This window comes from Malaclemys terrapin, chromosome 8, assembly GCF_027887155.1.
Source record: "Malaclemys terrapin pileata isolate rMalTer1 chromosome 8, rMalTer1.hap1, whole genome shotgun sequence".
In the NCBI taxonomy this organism is placed as follows: domain Eukaryota; kingdom Metazoa; phylum Chordata; order Testudines; family Emydidae; genus Malaclemys; species Malaclemys terrapin.
Genome location: NC_071512.1, coordinates 4,384,881 through 4,405,666, shown reverse-complemented (window position 1 = coordinate 4,405,666; position 20,786 = coordinate 4,384,881). Strand labels below are relative to the sequence as shown.

Genomic DNA, 20,786 nt, shown 5'->3' with positions numbered 1-20,786 from the left:
GGCAGTTTGCAGGGTGGAGGAGGAAGTTCTGCAACACACCGGTAAAAGCCCTGGCTACGCAGGGGTTTGAATGGGGTGCACAGGGAGGGCACACCGGTGCGGGGGGGTGCAGGTCTTTGGGAGGGGGAAGAGATGAGAGGCTGGGTTACTCTGGAGATGGTGCATGGGAGATTAGTTTGATTTGGGAGCTAGCAGCTGGACTGAGGGGCTCTGAGTTCAGGCATTGGATCAAAAGTCTCCCCGGCAGTAAATCTTTCACCTGCAGTGTTACTCGCTGGGGTTTGTGGCCATTACTCTGAGGTCGGCTCTGGGTCAGGATTTCTCCTGTCTCTTTAGCCCCCAAACCTAGAGATTTTTGTCTTATCTTTGACGCCATCTTGACATCGAAAACAAATTGTGGCCCAATTACCCTCCCTGAAGGAGCGATCCACAGGGCTGGGGCCACCTTAAATGACAAGAACTGTCAGGCACTTCCTTAAGAGAAGGTAAACAAGGGGTGTTAGGAAAGGGAGGAGGAACAGGGAGATGGGGAGGGTGGGTTGGCAGTGCCAGGAACCCCAAACCTATCTGGCCAAGGACCCACCTCCCCATTCCCCCCTCGGCTCAGGCCTGGGGAGACGATGCTGTGGCTAAATTTGCCTTTGCCTCTAGTCATCGGATCGATTTGCCCAAAGAGGGGTGAGCCCCAGCTGTGCAGATCCAGTCCCTCTCCGGAGCCAGAGGGCCGGTTGTTATGGATGTTACTGATTTATTTTGGATTTATTTCTATTGCAGTAACACCTCAGAACTCCAGTATTGGAGCAGGATTTCCTTGTGCTAGGAGCTGGATGAACAGAGAACAAGAAGATAGCCTGCCCCTAAGAACCGAGTCTTTTGTGCTGGCCTGGCGCTTCTGGACTTGGATTGTGTCTAACCACAGACTGGGTAGCAGGGCATGGGTTGAATTAATGCAATCTTTCCCTGGGCATAACCCCAGCAGGGGCAGAGATGATACTCGCTCTCTGTGGCATTTTCCATCCTTGGCCGCTATCCCTGAGCTGCCAGTGAAAATTAATGCCATTTGGGAGAGGCAGTGTGGTCCAGTGGGTAGAGCACTGGATTGTGAGTCACAGGACTTGGGGTTCTAGTCTCCAGTTCTACCACTGGCCTGCTGAGGGACCTTAAGCAAGTCACGTTCCCCCCCCCCTGTGCCTCAGTTTCTCCTCCCACATTTTCTGTTAGGTTTTGTAGACTCTTCAGGGCAGGGACTGTCTGTGTTTGATCAGTGCCAAGCACAATGCAGGCCTGCTCTTAGCTGGAACCTCTAGGTGCTGTGTAAAATAATACTTACTACTGTCATCATAATGTAGGGCCAGCTCGGAGGATGGGCTTTCCCAGATGATGTGGAACTCTAAAGAATGTTTTTTCTCTTTACGTGTGTGTCCATCCTTCTCTTACACTTTAACAGGCTCTTGTCCCCTTGATGCAGGTTGCTGCTATTCGTGTTCATGGGATCTCCTCACTTGCACATCCATGTGGTCACAGGCTGACCTGTCTTCAGTCCCAGGGCTGCCGCTTACCTTACTGTATCGGTTTGGGTTTTTTCCTCATCTCCAGTGACAAGGTAGGTTCTGTAGTTTCTACAGGAGACCAGGGGAAAGTGAAACAAGTTAGCTTGTGTCCCCTGCCCAGGCCCAGCCCTCGGAGGGAGCCGTGGAATTAGTTCACTCAGAAATGCAAAGCGTTCCCTGTTAATTTCAGGTTTTGCCTTCATTTACCTTTTTCACTCCTGAGTGTATTTTTTTTTATGTCAGACTGGTATTTTATTTGGCTCCATGCTGTCTAGGGGCTGTCTGGTTTAACCCTTCCCTTGCTGCTTCTGAGATAAGAATAGGCTCCCTTGAGATCAGATAAACAGGTCCATAAATACCTAGAACAACAACAAGCAGCTTTCAGAAGGAGAGGGGAAGAATGCAAAGGAAAAAGAAGACGCAAGTCATAGAAGAGCCAAGCCCCATGAATGCAGAGATGAGTCGCTGGGTGATGCATGAAATGTGCATCTGCTACTTGTCTCCCTTACATACACCTCTAGTGGCATTTGCTGTGCATAGGACAGTAATGGGCCAGCACTCCTGATATACGTGGTTAGATGGACAAGATGCTCTTTGGGAGGTGAGGGCGCCCCTGAAAATCCCTCTATATTCCTCGACTGCCCACATTCAAAGGTAGCAGGGAGCCGGGAGGGATAGCTCAGTGGTTTGAGCATTGGCCTGCTAAACCCAGGGTTGTGAGTTCAATCCTTGAGGGGGCCATTTTGGAATTTGGGGCAAAAATCTGTCTGGGGATTGGTCCTGCTTTGAGCAGGGGATTGGACTAGATGACCTCCTGAGGTCTCTTCCAACCCTGATTTTCTATGTAGCTTCACAGTGACTCTCCCTGTGGCTGAAGAGGGCTGGACAGGTCCCTGCTGGAGGCCAGTCAATCCATTTGTCGGAGAGAGAGTAGCGCAAAGCCGTTTGTACAGTGCCTAGCATGCTGCGGCTCTGGTCTATAACGAGGGCCCCCTGGCACTCCAGTAATCTGAGTAATAAATAATACTAACGCAGAGTCAGCTCGCCCAGGGTGAGCTAGAGAACTAGTCAGGTCTCCCCCTCGGCTCCCATGTTTCCTCAGCGTTAGGCTGGCCTTGCTCTAACCTCTTCTATCCTGGATGTAGACACTGGGGGTGGGAAAATAATAACAATAATCATAATATAGGGATTACATTAACAAAGGAAACACTGCGTTTGGAACAAGCTCCTTTATCTCGCTCTGTTAAAAGTGGGCAAATGTAGTTATGGCACAAAACTCAGTAAAGCCACAGTCAACAGCTGTTACTTTTATTTGTAGATTAGTGCTAACTAATGCTCAGTTTTCCACCAGGATAAAAGCCAAATCTTTCCCCACAGAGAAAAGGTTGTCTTACACCTCTGGATGTTGTCTGCCAGCCGGTGGTGTGTTTCAGAAGCTATATGTAAATATTAGGGCTGTCGAATAATCACGGTTAACTCACCAATTAATTCAAAAAAATTAATCACAATTGAAAAATGAATTGTGATTAATTGCAGTTGTAATCGCACTGTTAAACAATAGAATACCAGCTGAAATGTATTAAATATTTTTGAATGTTTTTGTACATTTTCAAATATATTGATTTCAATGACAACACAGAATGCAAAGTCTACAATGCTAACTTTATATTATTTTTCATTACAAATATTTGCACTGTAAAAATGACAAAAGAAATAGTATTTTTCAGTTCTCCTCGTACAAGTACTGTAGGGCAATCTGTATCGTGAAAATTGATGTTATTGTTTAAAAGGGCAATTAATCACGATTGATTTTTTTTAAATCGCGCCCTAGTAAATATACAGCCCACCGCCTGTGGACATGATACCTAGGTGAGAGGTTGCACATGATGATTTGCTTCACCACTCATGAACTTGGCCGTGGAGGGGCATCATGGGGTGCTGTTGGTTCAGGAGGGATTGCATGGCAGAGGCAAACTGGCTAGATCCCATAGCTGTTTATTTACAGACTTTTAACTCTTTGGAGTGGTGGGAGGGGTTTTTAGGGAGTTATCTTAGCTCCATTGAAGCTCGGTATCAACCCAAGCTCTTTTCTAACGAAGGTGTTTGTTTGGGAATTTCCCTGTTTTTTTTCCTTGAGTCACCAGCATTTTAAATCAGGCTGGTGTCCAAGGTCTGCAGGAGAGAACCCAGCCAGGTATCTTACGAGGCCCACCAAAGTGGGGCTTCCCTCCTAAAAACTCTAGCAGGTCTGTAGGAGGTGTGGAGGGGCTGGGGGACAGTTATACTGGGAGGAGTGAAGTGGGTGAGGGTGGCGTAAGGTGGGAGCAGTTATATCTGCAGGTGGGGGACACGGGGGTAGTTACACCCAGCAGGTGAGGGGAAAGGGGGAACTGAGGGTAGTTCTCCCTGGGGCTGAGGTCTGATGGAAGTAGTTATACTCAGGTGGGTGGGTGTGAATGGCGTGAGGATTGGAGGGGAAATGGGGGGAGGTGTTATACACGGGAGGGGGGGAGATTTGGCTTTTATCCTGGTGGAAAACTGAGCATTTCAAGTGTTATATTGAAAATATTTTGTGTTTAAACTTTTTCATATGGATAAGACATTGTCCTTCCCTGCACCCCTTTCTGTGCCCTTCCCCAGCCCCCTGCATCTCATACCCTCCTGTTTCGCCTGCCACCTCCATGTCCCTTGGCCCCTCCCTCTCTCTGTGCCCCCCGCCTGGCCCCTATTCTCTGCCATGTGATCCCCTCCTCTCTGCCTGGAGGATCAGTACTGGTATAACTGGCTGCTCCCTGTTATGCTCTAGTTCAACCACAGGCTGCTGCGTTTGACGCAGGGCTCTCTGCTCTGGGCTACACAGAAGGTCAGATTCAATGGACATAATGCTTCCTCCTGGCCTTAAAAATCTATGAACTACTTACCCCCTCTTACCCCGGAGGAAGTGGAAATGGACCTGATTATTGACTTGTAAATGGCGCTGTTCTGCAGCTGTGGGGATAACCCTCCATAAGGCATTTTAGTGTCCAAGTCCATGGGTTTGATGTACACTGCGTTTGACATAGACCAGCTCCCACGGGCAACACCCAAAGAACTCTCACAACCCATTGTGCGTAGCCTGTGGGCGCCCCAGAGCACAGGCCTAGTTTTAAATCGAAAGCACGCTGCTTTCAGCTCCGCTCTCGAGAGCAAAAATGCGCCTGGCCTGGCGTTCCTGGTCATGAGCAGGAATAACCCTTTCACTAACAAGGGTGCGGTCCTGTCTTCCACAGGCCCCTCCGCGCTGACACGGATTTGAATGGCACTTTGGAGTACACAGGGAATGCAGGATTGGGCCCCAAACCTGTGTGTGCAGCTAGGCCTCCGAAACAACCCTCCAATAACCAAACGTGGGCACATGAAACAGGGGGGAGGGGGGAATCCAGCGTCACGCTCTTGCTAAGCATCGGTGACTCAAGCAGGGTCTAAGCTTGTGAAAAGGGTTGTATTTCACCCTCAGGGTAGATAGGGAAGCGACGGAAGGGGAGAGCTAGTCTCCAGCGTCGGAGATTCCTGGATCAGAATAGCGTGTGGTGTCTGTGCTGCGTGGAAGCAGAGAGGTAACTTCGTTCTTCTCCAAATCCCATAAGGAATCTCACATCTGTGTTTACTGTGGGGCCGTGCAGGCTTTGAGTGGAAGCCAGTGAGCTAACGGGACATCTGCAGGGCCAAAAAACCCTGCGGCAGCGAGTCTCCGAGTGACTTGGGCTCGCGCCACTGGGCTAAAAATAGCCATGCAGACGTTCAGGATGGGGCTGGAGCCTGGGCTCTGAGACCCAGTGAGGCGAACGGCGACATGGCTCTTTCTAGCCCTGTAGCGGGAGCCTGAGCCAGTTGACCTGGGCTCTGAGAGTTGCTGTCATGGGGTTTTCTTTGCTGTGTTGTTGTCCCCCATAAGACTTCTCACCTGAGCAAGGGAGGCAGGACACTCGGGGTTAACACCCCAGTTTGACCGTCCTCCCTGGTTCAGCACAGCACTTAAGCATGGGCCTGACTTTAAGCACACACCTCAGTCCCCTTAAAGTCTATCAGTGGGACTTAAGCATGTGCCTAAGTGCTGTGCTGGTTGGGGATGGGGCCTAAAAGCACACGTAGCTGAATCGGGACCCAAGCATGCCCAGGAAACCCCATCACTGTAGGGTCTAATCCTTCAGTCCTTCCCCAGGTCAGACTCCCCTGGGCTTCCCCAGACGTTTTGCCTGGATGAGTGTGGCAGGAAGGGGCAGGTTGCACATATTCTGCGGAGAAGTGGCCCTCAGGTCCCTCATGCACAAGGAAGCGAATCAGGGCAGCCCTCACCCTGGCTCCCATGGGTTTCTCCCCACCCCCAGCACAGCTTGAAGGAGCTGGGTGTGAGGCATTCTTTCTCCCGTAGGGATACAGGATCTCCAGAGAGATGGACAAAGGCACCCAGGCAACTCTTTCCTTCCAAGGAGCATCTTTCTCTGTAATGTTCCCCATTCCCCATGTGCACTGTTGGGGGGGGAGGGGCCTGGCTAGCTCCCACAAAGGGCAGAGGCCCTTGGGTTGGCAGCCCACTAAATAAGCAAATACATAACGGGTAAAACGCCCAGGCAAACTGCTTGATGCTTCGATAGTCTCAAACTAGGTGCGGGGCCTGATCCATCTCTTACTGGCGGTGGTGTAAATCAGGAATAACTGCATGGGAACCAATGAGGTTACGTAGGGTCAAGCTGGTGTCATGAGAGAGGGATACGGCCTCTAATTACACAATATTCTGGGGGTTGTGTGGTGACTGCACAGGGCCCTGATTCAAGGGGAAAGGCCAGTTGCCTGGGGGAAGGGCCATGTAGGACTGCATCCCCATGCTGCCGGGTCTAGGCGGCGGAGTGGGCGCCAGGAGCCGTCTGATCGTGGTGTTTCTCAGTGCTTGTCGTTAGCAGAGGCTTTGTGGAGAGTCCCAGCAGCCTTTGCAGACGGCCGCCCGGCCCTTCGGGTCACACACTGCCGGCGCTCTGTGGTCCCAGCGCAGTCGTTATTACAGAGGTGTTTTTCCTCATTAAAATGTGCCCGGCTTTTTGATCTCGCTTCTCTTGGCTTTGCTGAAAGAAAGTTATTTATCCCCCTGCACAAGTCGGAGGGGCCAGTGATTTGGTTTTGTCCATGTTTCGTTTGAAATCCGCAAAAAGGTTTCCTTTGACTTGCCACATTAACACTAATGGAGTTTCCACCCCTATAAAACACAGGGGATTAACCCTTCAGACTCTGAAAAGTCCCTTGTTCCCCGCCAGTAATGATCTGTGTGTGCAGATGACTATACATACACCGAGAGATGCTACACATCCCCACACATCTGTACACTGCACAATGTGTGTGCTGGCTATATGAGTGTATGTGTATATTCAAATCAATATAATATGTGACCATACAATAAATATTACTTCTAGATATAGATCTAGATAGATTGGTAATATAATGTCTGTATTTTGTATGAATATTTAGATGCCTATATAATAAAAATACACACATACATTTAATAAAAATACACATATATCTTTGGGTGCAATGCTTAGGCCTCTGTTATGCAGCAGGCCGGACTAGATGCCCATAATGGACACTTCTGGCCTTAAATCTATTAATCTGCTGTCAATATATATAGTAACTATATATTTCTAAAGGAATATATACTGTAGGTGAGTGGGAGGGACATCCACTATCTAATACACTGTATCTCACTTAATACAATTCTCCTCTCTGTTGATATCTATTTGGATACAGGAAAGATATCAGTACAGGGCTTAGTACACCAAAGCCACAAACTAAGTGATGCTTCCAGGTACCCCTGCAATATAAAGAGAATAGTAGGCAAAGATGCTGGAACCGGGGGTGCTGGGGGTGTAGCAGCACCCTTTAGCTTGAAGTGGTTTCCATCATATCCAGGGTTTAGAGTTTGGTTCAATGGCTCTCAGCACCCCCACTATAAAAATTGTTCCAGCCCCCTGCTAGTAACATCCTTGTATAGATTTTATACTATATATGCACATAATAATCTAGATATGTAGATTTAATTATATCTAGAGCCCACAGTATTCTACATAGCTCTAATATTATCAGATGTAGCTTTCTCTACATCTCTACCGAACCCAGATCTGCTCTGTTATATACACACACCCCGTGCACTATCAAATCTATAGTACAATCCGAAAGGGGTCAGTCGATCAATGCTAATTTTAGTATTTTATATAAATCCGTTTTTAAAAGACACACCCTGGTTTAGCCGTTCAGAGAACGCTTCTGTCCTTGTCCATTTCAAAGCATCTGACTGCGGGCTGATGGGCCAGCCCTGGAGGCAAGGCGCTCTGGCCGAAAAGGGGAAAGTCCGTTTTAATAAAACTTTTATTTATTTTTTTTTAATCCACATAAATAGTTGGCTTGGCGAACCTGTTTTCTCGGCAAGTGGTCATACAAATTTGAGGTAGAAAACCCGGCACAGGAAACTTCCCAAATGCGTTAGGTAGTTTAAATACATCAACACATTTCCACAACGTGGGGGTTGTATTTACAAAAAGAAGAACAAGGTGTTTCCCTCAGACTGTTGGGCGGAAGGGCAGGAGCCAACCAAACACTGGTTACAAAATAAATGAACTGAAAGGTTACAAACAAAAAATTAGTTGAGGGCTCATTCGATCCAAGCAGCTCTCCCTGCATTAGGTCCCGATCCTGCATTCACTCACCTCACGGGGCTACCACCCGATATTACAGCCTCTGCATGTCCACCATGATCAGAATCCGCCCCATACTGCCCAGGCAGGAAAGGGTCCTGCCTACCGCTCTTATTTGTCTTTCTGCTGAGAATCCATATTGCATCCGTTTCATTTTTATGGAGAAAGGAGACCGAGACCCGGGGATGCCTTCAGCAAGGAGAAAATTAAGGCCACTGGAAAAATAAGGTAGGGAAGCGATTCCAATTCCGGAGCATTTAGAACAAGCAGAGCGTGTTTCGTTTACACTAGAATCACCCTGTTTCTCACGAGTTCTTTTCCTCCTGCCCAGTTCTTCGTATTCCCCCCCTCCTGGATTTCTCCCCATCTCCAACCCTTTTTCCTTCTTAAACATTGCACATGATAAGAGCGATTGGTTACACTCCCAGCCTGACGAGCGCTCAGGGGGGGAAAAAATCTTCTGAATCGGTTTTAAAAATGAGTTCAGTCTTTGATTTGTGTCTCTCTTCTCACTGATTTAACTCCAGAGCCCAGACCTGCTGAGGCCAACCAGTCCTTCCTTTGAGCTTTTTCTCTCCATGGCCTAGGGAATGCGAGTAGACTTCAGGCTGCTGCAGAAAAACACAAAGCCAAAGGGGGGGAAAAAACACAAAAGGAAACACGGGTAAGTGCTTAACAAAAATAAATATAAATTTAAAAGATGAAGGGGGCGGGGGGAGAGAGACCAAATATTTACGAGCGAGGATTTTAATAAGAAAAACAAATCAAACCGGCTGCGTTCTACTGTATACCACTGTTTGTATATTTCAGGCGAGTGCTGTAAATACAAGGGTATATTGTGTTACGGTTTATAAATGTTAGAGATCGGGGCAGAGCCATAAATTTGCCTTTATTGGCCGTGCTTTTCTAAATAGTGAACGCGGCGTTCTTGTAAATCCACGCTCCTGTTGGTAAATACAACGGGGCTCTAGTAAATTACACACTATTCGCTTTAAGCGCCAAGGCGGTCCTGCTCCTTTCAATGAGAGGAAAACAAGGAGTTGCGCTTGAAAAATATCAAGCTCCCGCAAACGGGAGGGTGCTCCGGGTTTTGTTAGGTGAGGAAATGATTTCCCCGGCCACGGTAAAAGACAAGCTCCTTTTTAAAAGCGGGGCTATTTTGGGTCTTTTCCTCCAAAATGCGGCCCTTTCCCACCAGCAAGGCACGTTGGGGATAATCATGCCAACGAGGCGGGGAATCAAGGTGTATTTGTGTTTTTAATCGATCCGCGAATTGTCTTTGGATTCGATTATTGACACACCCCGAGCCCGGAGACGTTCTCGGGGTTTGAGTCAGCGGCGGGTCAGCACCAGGGTCGCCTGGGCTGCCGCTTTCGTTTCAAAATCAGGACTAGAGCGCAGCGCGCCTGTTGAGAAATGTAAGCAAACAAGCCCTTGATTTGGGGGTTAAAGAAAAGGTGGCAGGAGGTGGCGGCGGTTCCCCCAAATCGGGTTTGTAACGGGTGTACCAGCGCCAAGGCTGGGATTCGCTGTGTGGACGCGTTTATCGGCCTGTGTTTAGAACATGACCGGGGTTACAGTGTCACGGCCCCGCTCAGTGTGGCTGTAACGGGGGCAGACTGTGTCCCGCGCTCCCTCTCCCTCGCTAGGTAGGAAATGGTCTGGGGCGAAGCTCGGGTGTCCCAGTGGGGTTCGGATTCCCACCACCGGCGGGGTTTTTGTTTGCAGCGTCCAAGGAAAAAAAAAAAAGACTCGTAAAAGCATTGCCACGAAGGAAGGGCCCGAGTCTGACTGTTCCTGGAAGGCCGGCAGGGAGGCTGGGGGCCGCCCATCGCATCCAGGCGCTCCCCCACTTTTCCAACTAGCCCGAACTGGTGCAAGGCCTGGCGGCTGGGGGGGAGGGGAGGTGGGGATTTCCCATTTGCAATGTTTAAAAGCTTCCCGCCTCCCCCTTAAGAAAGGTGCGAACTGTTGAAGCAGCCCCACTCGATGGGGGATTAAACAGGGACCGTTTAGACCGCAGGGGGAAATCACAATACGGAGCCTCCTGCCCTGGGCTCTGGCGAAGATAAACCCAGGCTCCAGTCCGCAGAATAAAACCCCAGCGCAGCGTGTCGGATCCGCATCCGCGCTGCAATCTAATATCCCGTGCAACAGAGCAATATTCTCGCAACCTGCGCGGCGGCGTTGCGCGCATCACCAGCGGTAAGGCTGCGGGAGCATTTATCTGCTGCCCTCGGTGTGGCCGGGCGTAGAGCCGCGGGAAATCCCGCTACATACCACCCCCTGGACCTTCGCCTGAACTGCCTCTGCCGGGCGAGCTCGCAAAGCGCGGGGCTCGCCCGGCCAGCAGAAAGCTCGCTGCCCTCTAACCAACGGGACGGGCACAGGGGTGGAACCAGCCCCCCGTGCAGGGTAGCTGAGGTCCCATGCGGGAGAGCGGCCGAGGCGGTACACGCCTCCCATGCACCGGGGCGTCCCACTGACCTGGGCACCTTTCTGGGCACGGCCCTAGGGAGCCCAGAGCAACGGCTTCTCCTCTGCTCCCCTTAGCCCGCGCTGCCCCTCGTCAACCGGCTCCCACCTCAGCCTTACCGGCTCCCTTTTCCGCTTGTTCTCCCGGCTGTCGGTTTTCTTGAGCTCGGCCTTGAAGCCCTCGGTCTCCCCGGCCTGGCTGTCCTTGGCCAGCACCTCCATCAGGTAGGCGATGTAGCTGGTGGCCAGGCGCAGGGTCTTGATCTTGGAGAGCTTGGTGTCGGCCGGCACGTTGGGGATGCACTCCCGCAGCTCGGCGAAGGCGCTGTTGATGCTCTCGGTCCTCCGGCGCTCCTTCTTGGGGCCCACGCCTTTCCGCCGGCCCAGACGGCTGCTCAGCGCCTCCAGCCGGCTGGGCCCGTGGCCGGGCCCCGGCGGCCCGAACTCGGCGCTGGGGTAGGGGGAGGGCTGCCCGGAGAGGTCGGGGGACACCTCGGCCGGGTTGAGCACCCAGCTCTGGAAGTAGGAGCGCTCCGGGTGGCACCTGGAGGCCGGGCTGAAGAGGAAGGGCTCGTGGAGCAGATGGTGCTGGTAACTCCCCACCAGGTTCATGGTCTGCCCGAGGCGCGGAGCGGTCCCGGAGAAAGAGCCCGGCTGGAGAGATCTACCCTGCCCTGGGCTAGCCTAGGCAGCCTGGGCCATCGCTTGCTCCAACACCCCCTGGGCCGGACGGGGCAGCTTCCCGCCTGCTCTCCCTCGAGCCTGGGCGACTCTCCGCAGCTCAGATGCGCCTCCAGGCCGGGGAAGCCAGGCCCTGGGACGGTTCCTTAGCAAATTCTCTGCTGGGACGTTTGTCCTCGGCACCCAGCTCCGCTGGCGGGGAAAAGGGGTGTGTGTGTGGGAGGGGGGGTGGTTTTTTAACCCTTCTGCAGCCTCCCAGCTCTGCCTTTATATAGGGAAGGGGGCTTTGATGTCAAACTTTCCCCAGAGCCAATGGAAAGGGGAGGGCCCGTTGCAGAAGGGGGGAGGAGGGAGAAGTGCCCCAGAGCTGTTTGCTTTGCCAGGCTGAGTTTATTTGCGCAGTACTTTTATCACACCTTTCTGTTTGCTCCCGCCAGTAAACCGGGGTCTGTGTCAAACACTGACTCGGAGCAATAAAAGGCCATCCTGGAAATCAGACAGAGCGACTGCGCTCCCCCGGCAGCCCCGCCGAGAAACCCGCTTCCCGGGGGTTGTTTTCTGGCGAGGAAAGAATTGCTGAACTAGAGGAGAAAAGGCAACCCGGGAGCGATCTCTCTGAAAGGTTTCATAATTCTAGTCACAATGGGCCGGGTGGTAAGAAAGTCGTAGCGACGCCGCCCGGGATGAGCGCACACTTGTATCCAGCCCTATCAGTCCTGGCACAAACGGGGCTGGGGACACGCAGATCTGCCCCTGGAGTTTTTATTTTAAGGACACACATTGTCCAGGGTTTGCGTTGCTTAAGAAAAGCGAGGGGACTGGCTTAGAACGCCCCGCGATCCCCAGGGTAAAGCGGCGTCGAACTCGTGTGTGTAGGTTCAAGTGTAAACGCAAAAGCTCTGAATGACCAGAGAAATGCAGCCCGCGGGGAAAGCCAGGCGTTTCCTCCTTGGAGCTTCTGATGCGTTGAACCATCAGACTTATCGAGCTGGCAGTCAGATCTCCTGCTTGTCAAATAGTTCCCCCTGTCTGAGCAGGTCACCGAATGGCTTGGATTTGTAATTAGGAGCGCGGCGAAGTGGAGTCTGAGCCGCCTTGGCCTTTGCTAGGTCCCCGTTTGATTCTTTTCCTTTTGTTCCCTCTCTTCAGCCTGGCCCCACATGGGCCCGGGGATCAATTGTGCCAGTCTCGGTTGGGCGAGTGACCGCAGCTTCTCCCCCCACCAGGTCAGACAAATCCCGTCCCCCGGTACCCCAGCTTTGCAGCTGATCCTGCGCCCCCTGGAAATTGCCGAATATGCAAAAAAAAAAAAAAAATACACAAAGGTGCGGGGCGAGTGGCCTTGAATCGAGGCTCGGAACGGGGAGGGGGCGCTAAATGGGCTTAAAAGGTGTGTGTGGTTCTAACCCCCGTCCCCACAGGAGGGTCCGCGTTCCCACGCCCGGTTGTGCTTCCCGGGGGGGCTCGGTCCGAAGGAAATCTACCCCCGCGCGTACACACGGGTCATGCAGCCCGGATCTCCCGCAGCGGGTCGGGGAGGGCTGGGAACGGACTGAATCGGGCTGGAGAGCTCGGCAGGGAAACGTTTGAAAGCCAGTCGCTAAAAGCACCAAGGGGCAAGGGCGGGTTTCCTCCCCCCGTCTCTGGCCCAGCCTGGGGGGACCCCGCGGGTCGGAGACGGTGGAACGATGTGGGGTGAATCCAGGCGGCGGGGCCCGGCAGGTTGGCGTGACCGTGTTTCCCGGCAGCAGAGCTGGGCAAGTGAGAGGTCCCCCCGAGATGTGTGTCCGGGTCCCGCTCCTGGAGGAGCGCTTCGCCGCTGGCAGTAATGGGACGTGCTGGACTCGGTAGGTTCCCTAAAGCCCAGGCCCCTGAACGCGCAGGGTGGGACAGTGGGCATCGAACCGGGCCCCACACAGCCCCTCTCTTAGGGCAGGGCACAACTGCTGGGCTCTCTTAGGCTCTGTCCGCCCCTGGTTTGGGGGCCGAGCCTTGGTAGGATGGTAGAGAGGCTGAAATCGGGGAGGCCAGGAACCGCCGTGTGCGCTGGGCAGCGAGAGCCGGCCTGGGGGTGGGAGCCTCCCGAGACCCAGCTCCCTGTGGGCCCAGGCCTGGGGGGCTTAGTCCGCCTGGGCTCGCACCGAGTGGGTGCGATTGGTGGGAACGCTGCCCGAGCAAGGACCTACATGGATCTAGCACCTGGCCCTAAAGCCGGGCATTTCCAAACGAGCTCCCCCCCTCAACCCCCTACACACTTCCTGCCCCTGGGGGCTCGCTTTGGGCAGGCGAACCCCCTACTCCGAATGGCCCCAAGGCCCTGCCCGCAGATCCCCGGGGCGCAGCCAGCACCCTGCGCTGGGTTAAGGGGCTGAGCAGGGCCCCTCCTGCGGGGCAGCGCGCGGGGTAATGGTGTGATGATGCCGAACATCTGGGCACTGTTACCGTCACGGCTTAAGAATGTGTGACTCACGGGCGGGACTGTGCGCACGGGTGTGAATGCACGAGGGGGGATGTCCCCAGATCCCTCGCGGGACAGGGACACGCGTGAATGACGGGGGTCAATGAACTGGAGTCCACAAGCAGTTAGAGTGGGCAGATCCTGCCCTGTAATTACCCTCGGGGGTAGATCTGCCCTCACACTGTGTGTGTGTGTGTGTGTGTGTGAGCGCGCATTATGCAACGTCGCCGATGATATGGTGACCATAAATCGGATTGCATTTTGTATTACTGCTCGTTCGGATTGGGTGCATTTCTGTCCGCTTGGATTCTCCTGGCCAGCAGCTCTAAATCCGGATTCTGGGCGGCTAATGGCCTCGTTCGGTGGCTGCTGGCCTGCTGGCCAGTGTTTTGGAGACTCTCAGCTAGAGGCGAGCTGCCGCAGCCCGAGGGTCGCTGGTGCAGGGCTCCGCAGAGGCTGGGAAAAGCCCGGCCGCCTGTTTGAAGAGGGGTGAGGGCCCAAATCCTGCAGCTCGATGGGATTGGGGTTCTTGGGTCAGAGCACAGGATCAGGCCCTGAAATATTCCCCCTCAAGCCCCACAATCCCCCTTGCGCTGCACTTTTCCGAGATGGGCTGGGAAAGCCAAGGCCCTGCCCAGGTCTCACATCCTCAGGTGTGGGCTATCCCTGTGCCCCAGCCTAGCACACCCGGGTCCCTGGGCGCGGTGGATCCGCCCTGCCCTGGGACTAGTCAGCCCTAAACAGCCCCCGACATGCCGGGGCTCTGTGGAGCTCCTTGGACCAAGGCACGATTGGCATCAATTGGCAACCCCGTGAAACTTTGCCTGGGTTGGAACTGGGCGGTCGGGTGCGGTGGCTAAGGAGTTGCCCCCATGGGCACCCTGGGTTCATGGTCTGAAAATATTGTTGTAAGGGGCGGCCCGGGGTACTGTCCCGCGGTAGCCAGGGACCTGGGGATCCACAGAGAGCAAAGGGAATGGACAGCAAGACATGCCTATTCCGAGATCCCGATTGCATCTACACCCCCGTGTAAATCCGGAGTAACCCAACTGGAGGCAAGGGGCTTACTCCGGATTTACACCGTTCTAAATGAGACCAAAACAACGAAATCCTTTGCGGCTTCCAGAAACTGCTGTGAAATCAGAGGGCAAAATATAACCGTAATTGGTAATTAATTGGCTTCTGTTGTATATTGCGCTCTGCTTCTTCCAAACCTCGTAGAAAGTTTAACGAACGAATACGCTGCAAAGAGATGTGCTATTCCATCTAATATCGGTCTCCTAACCATAGCGGTGTTCTTCCATTCTCTGGCAACCTCCACAGTGTATAGTTCTGGGTGTGCGCACATCAATGTACTGTGTCTAGCTGTGTGTCGACGTGTATCTAAACACACACATCTGGGCGCTGCATTTGTGTGTGTGTATGTGTTTGCAATCAGACCTATGCGAGAGGAAAAACCGTTCGTTTGCCAAGCCAGCCAAGCCCGCTGCTTTTGTTACAGCGTTTGGGCAGAGAGGTATGTTAACGATTAAATACCTTTTCCAATGATTAATCTTCTCGCTGAGGGTGGAAATGTTTTAGGGTTGTTTTCAGGCGCTTATATTAATCATCCGACCTAACAGACCATTAATGTCTTTTTACATTTTAAAGATGACAAATTTTATTTGACTTATTTCAATCGCAGCTCCCGGGTCGTCTCCAGCGAATTCGGGAGCCATTTAAACGCCTGCTATTTTCTAGAGCGATTTGTTACAATCCGAGTTTAAAAGCCAGTAAGTAGTCAGGGCTAAATCTTCCTCTACATCGGATCTGGGCCACTCTAATTTTCCATATCGCACATGCCATTAGGGGGGTTAAAAAAACAGCTCCTGGCGGTTGCTTGCCAGCCCTGAATCCTTGCCTTTGATATCTGGGGCATAAGAAACAGGTTAGCCTTATACTTCTGGATCCCCTCCTCCTCTCTTTTTGTGTGTGGCTTTGTTCTTATATGGTGCAAACTTTCCCCCTTTTACAACCCCCTTCAATGAGTGCGCTGGAAACATTTGTTATTGATTATTTGGCCATCTAAATTAGGCGGCATTAGACCCCTGCGTTCAGTGGAAAATGCTGAGTATCCTAGTTCCTCCCTCCCGGTTTCAAAGCGGGCTCCCACTAGAAGGGGAAATCTTTCTCATGAGAAGACTTTTCCTAAAAAATACTTGTCAGCCTCCCCTCCCCCCAGGTGAAGCCGGTGGTTTCAATCCAATGATTTTCTAATCGGAGCTATGGCTTCAGGTCCAAGGCCATTTCTGGGCTGATGGCCCCAGGGTCCCGTCTCCGGTCTACCTCTCAAAGCGGGTAGGCACAGCCGCCCCTTCCCCGCAGCCTGGCTTCGCTCCTGGACTCTCCCCCAACGCGCCTCGCCAAAAGCCAGCCTGCCAAGCAGCGCGCCTGGGCTACGAATATTTGATACACACGCCCAAGGTAACCAGGGCCTGGCTTTGCCTTTGACACCCGCGGGCTGGTCTGTCGCCCTCACCCCTTTGCAAAGCTCTGTCAACTCAGCTGGGCTCGCTCCAGACCTCGCTCCGTACAGTAGCAAAGGCTTTAATGCCCCGCGTTGTATCTGGCCACGGAGGAGAGAGGTCCCAGAAGCGCTTTTCTTTGCTCGCTACCCGCGTTGTGTATATACCAGGGTCACACACAGGGCGGGTGTGCGGCTGTTTCTCTGTACCTGCGGCGGCTGCCGTGTGAGAGAGGGATTTAATCGCGACTGGGATTTAATCAGATCCTCTGAATAACGATCTGCGCCCTATATCAATTCCCAGCCACCCATGGGACCCCTCTCTGCTTTTTTTGGGGAGGGGGGCGAGTCAGTCTCCTTGCACTTCCGAAGACGCGCTCTTTATCCTGAGTCTGGTCATATTTTTCCTTGCCCAAAGTATGGAGAGTGAAACCTCCTGTTTTGGGCATCATTTAGCTCCCATCCGCGCTGCCCCTTCCCCTGAATCAGAAGAGAAATATCAGGTTCATTTATCTAATCAGAGGTTGGACCCACCCAGACCTAACAGCGAGGCTGTGCCGAAGGAATCTCATTGATAAGGGAGTAGGCGAGTTGGGCGAAAGGGTTTATGAAACCTGGGGGTTGAAGGGAAGCGTGTACAGGGGCATTTCATTAACCCCTGCCGTGCCACAGGCCCTGGCTCGATTCGGAGCAGTCCCCATTGGTCTCAGCTCGGATGCTTGAGACATTCCACCTCGACTGTCAGTTGGTTGCCAGGCATCCGTGGTAGTTTGAAGAGCTCTGGAATGCCCCGAACTTCACAGCTGGTGTGGGGAGGAGACGGAGAGCGACATTTCATCCTGGCCTTTTCCTGCATCAGATAAAAATATACGAGTGCAGCCTCCGCATTTGATTCTATTATCCCTTTAATAGGCTGGACTGGGCTGGCTGCTAAACCTTTTCCTTACCCTGGAAAGCTCTGATTTATACGAGCCACGGTGCCAGGACTTGGGCCGTCCAAAGGGCATTAAAAAATCCCCAACCCTAGAAAATATTCCATAAAAAAACCACGTTCATCTTTTTAGCCTTCGGCTGCACCCCGGATTGGTCGCCACTTCCCGGCTCTGGGCTGCTGCGGGGAGCCGAGGGCGGTGGGTGTGCTCTGGAGGCGAGGCTGTATCTTTATAGAAAATACAGCTAAACCAGTCAGCCCCAGAGCGGAGTAATTTTCCACCAAAGATCACGCGTTAGCCCAGAGTTTTCTGGCTTTATTTTTAACCAAGAAGGAAGGAAGGAAGGAAAAGAAAAGAAAGAAAGAAACTTATTGTAACTTGTGAATTTGGAGGCGATCAGCTGAATAAATATCGAGACCCGCGGGTTGATTTTCCTTTGGAAAATCATTCTAACCCTCCTTGTTCTAATCAAGTGAAAAGGGGGGTCTTGCCACTCCAACACCGTTTACATTCAACCAGATTGCGTTTGTGACCAGTCTAAATTTAGCACTTTTCAAACTTTCCCCGAGTTTCTTTAATGTCACTTCTACCCACAGGGTTGTGAAAACACCCCAGGTTTCGGACTAGGGGGATTATGGGTCCGATCTCCGGGAGGAACCACGCGTCTACACCTGCTTTCTGCAAACCCAGTCCGCTTAGCGCCCGCTCCTCACCTGTGAGCAGGTCAGTGTGGTGTGTCTGTGTAAACCTAAGGGGCGAGGGCTGCGCGCGAGTCCCCTGCGCCCCTCGCGTGCCAGCTCGCCGCGTGGGTAGCCCGAACGCCACTGCCGCGGAGTGGGCTTGTTGTTGCGTTGTGGTGGTTGCCACAATTGCGAGAAGGAGTCTCCACTCCCAGGTTTATTTATCCGGAAAGAACTTGGCTCATCGGATCAAAGCCAGCCTGCCACGGTGCCCGCTTTATGGCACGGGTGTGTTTGTGGATCTATAGGGACACACACAACAGGGAAAACAAATACACACACACAACAAGTGCACGCAGACAGCTAACCACACACACCGAGAGTAAACCTAGGCACACAGGCAACATACACAGGGCCACAGGCAACTCACATGCACCAACACATCTCCCTGCTGCCTTCCCTGGTGTTGGGGGGTACGGATCCGAGCCCATTGTTCTGGGGGGGTCTGGGTAGGCTCACGCTCCCCCCAGCTTGCCAGCTGTCTGGGTGGGCATTCTCTGAGGGGGATGGAGACCCCTTCCCAGCCCCCCCAGAAGGAGTGTCTCGCCAGCTGCCCCCAAGGCTGGGCTCCCATCACCTGTGCAGCCCCCGGCTCCTGGGCCCTGCCCACCCCAGTGCACCCGGGCTGCTGCCCGAGGGGCTGGGCTCGCTGGGGCTCGCTGGGAGCCGAGGCGGCTGGTGCTTCCCCCGGGCCGAGGCTGCATTCTTGGGCGGCGTATACAGGATCGCCTTATCTGCGGCCCAGCGAAACATTATCCTGGTGCGTCCTGTGACCTTGACGCCATTCGCTAGCCCGGCCCCGGGCTCCCTTATCTAAATAGGGCTGTAAATCAGGCCCTTGTCAGATTCCATGTCAGTACAGGGACTCCATAAAAAGGGGCTCTGCTCCAGCGCTGTTTACATTGGAGCCCCGTAAAATATTCCCCCTGTCTTGTGTATGACTGTCTCCCTGTAACATCCCATAAATCAGGCCCCTCCAGCATGAGGAATGGGCGAAGCCCTTGAATATTTTCCTAGGTATAAATAATGTCTATCCGAAGCAGGGGGAGGGCAAAAGGGGGGTATACGCAAGATCAGGCCGGGACACTGAGCTCTGTCCGGGCACAGATGCTGCTCCCACCCGTTCCTTACTGGCTCCGCAGACCTTTCATGCTGCCAGCCCCTGCCCCCAGCCCCTTGGCACGGCTTGTCCCCGGGGGCTGCTGGTCTGCTGGCTTTCCACTCTAGGAATCCTGCATCCCCCCTCTGTACAATTGTCTCCCGTACAGCTGTGCTGTGCTAAGGGGGTCCCTAGGTATTTATAGCCCACAGAGCAAATAAGGGAACAATACTAATAATCACCGAGGCCCTCCCAAACACGTATGCCTCCGGGAAGGTTGGTTTATTGCCCTAGTTTACTGGTGGGGAAACTGAGGCACCGAGGGAGTCAATGTCAAAGGCAGGAGAAGAAGGGAAGCGGTTTGGACTCTGACCTCCCTCACCCTCCCATTGGTGGATATCAGGTGTGGCTGGAGCTGGGTGAAACATTTCAACTGAACCTTGTTTTTTCAGCCAAAACAAACGCAGCTGTGGTGACTGGGAATCTTTTCTCTCATTGGTACAGATTTGGCCGAATTGTTGATGGGGGGGGGGGGGGGGAAGGATTTAAAACATCTGAAAAAAAGTGAAATCTATTCTGATTCGTTTGGTCCAAAATGACTTTTCATTTTGAAATTGCCTTTGATTTTATTTTGTTTTACTGGCAAACATTTTAAAATGCTCAAAATCCAAATGAAATATTTTGGTGAACCTGAAATATTTTTCTTGAATTTTTCAAAATGGCCAGTGAAGTGAGGAACCATCACCCACCCACCTCTAGGAGGGGCTCGATCAAAGAAATGGGATCAACCCTCCCCACCTTTACATGCCTAACCCGGTGTAAATCAGGAGTGACTCCACTGAAGGGAAGTCAAGGGAAAGACACCAACCTACAAAGGGTGTAAATCAATGCTGACTCAAGCTCCCCACCCCACCTGTAGTCCTTTGTTCAGGCCTGTAGTCTCTGCCTCCCATTAGCTTGCAAGGATATAACAGATACACTAGAGTATAATTGCTATTTGGATTGTCAGCTCTTTGTGGCCAGGAAGAAACCATCCCTCTGTTTGGTAAAGGACTGTGGCATTATATAAGAGAGAGAGAGTGTGTATACACACACGGTGGCCATGGAAAACTGGCATAGACCTTTGCCAGCCTATCCACAAAACCTGATCGCTCACTGTCAGCCTGATTAAAAAAAAGTACTTTATTTATAATTAGCAAAATAAATGACAATTGCCAAAATACACTTTCCCTGGGGAGAAGAATTTTCCACAGCTGCCTTGTATGAGCATAATTGTGTTACTCTTCGCACTTTTAACATCATGTAGCTGCGCTTCACCCTCTGGATATGCAGTCCTTCAGCACCGGCTTACTCCCCCTCCCTCCCCAGATAAAAATAAAAACAAACAAAAAACTATCCCAAAGCTAGAGAGTCCCACAACCACAGACACCGAAGAACCTCATTCTTCTGCTCTAATGCTGACCGGCACCTTCCTCATCAAGTTAGCCCCACTGAAATCAAGATGAGTCGGCTTATCTGATGTATGTGCCCAAGAGTGAAACCAGTGAGACTCCCTGTGGAGTGAGGTACTACCTGAATGCAAGTGCTGGTGGGAGAAAGAGGCTCTGATTCAAAGCCCATTGATGTGAA

General features: G+C 52.5%; 1 protein-coding gene and 1 long non-coding RNA gene across 7 annotated transcripts in view; one reads left to right on the top strand and one right to left on the bottom strand.

Annotated features, from left to right (window-relative positions):
* Window positions 1-7,048: 7,048 nt before the first annotated feature.
* On the bottom strand, window positions 7,049-11,650 carry HAND1 (heart and neural crest derivatives expressed 1). Of its 4 annotated transcripts, none has more exons than XM_054036431.1 (2): window positions 10,854-11,650; window positions 7,049-8,880 (listed from the first exon to the last, which is right to left on the bottom strand). In XM_054036431.1, exons 1-2 carry the CDS (start codon window positions 11,354-11,356, stop codon window positions 8,853-8,855), a joined length of 531 nt encoding a protein of 176 aa, XP_053892406.1. In that variant the 5' UTR covers window positions 11,357-11,650; the 3' UTR covers window positions 7,049-8,852. The 4 variants fall into 4 exon arrangements, with proteins under 4 accessions (XP_053892406.1, XP_053892407.1, XP_053892403.1 ...); XM_054036432.1 differs by having other exon boundaries at window positions 7,049-8,877; XM_054036428.1 differs by having other exon boundaries at window positions 10,865-11,650.
* A 224-nt stretch (window positions 11,651-11,874) lies between these two features.
* LOC128841431 (uncharacterized) overlaps window positions 11,875-20,786 on the top strand; it is a 38,718-nt gene continuing 29,806 nt past the window's right edge. Inside the window, exons 1-2 of one of the 3 annotated variants that reach the window (XR_008445834.1) lie at window positions 11,875-12,047; window positions 12,575-12,651. This is a non-coding gene — a long non-coding RNA (uncharacterized LOC128841431). Of the gene's footprint in view, window positions 12,048-12,574; window positions 12,652-13,058; window positions 13,273-15,314; window positions 15,400-17,914; window positions 18,042-20,786 lie in introns of those variants that run through there. The other 2 variants (XR_008445836.1, XR_008445835.1) reach the window with 2 other exon arrangements.

Coding starts and splice junctions, on each gene's coding strand:
- HAND1 (XM_054036428.1), bottom strand. CDS start 11,356: ATGAACCTGGTGGGGAGTTACCAGCACCATCTGCTCCACGAGCCCTTC. Junction 8,881..10,864: donor ACAAGCGGAAAAGGGAGCCG/GTAAGGCTGAGG, acceptor GTTTTTCTGCAG/CAGCCTGAAGTCTACTCGCA.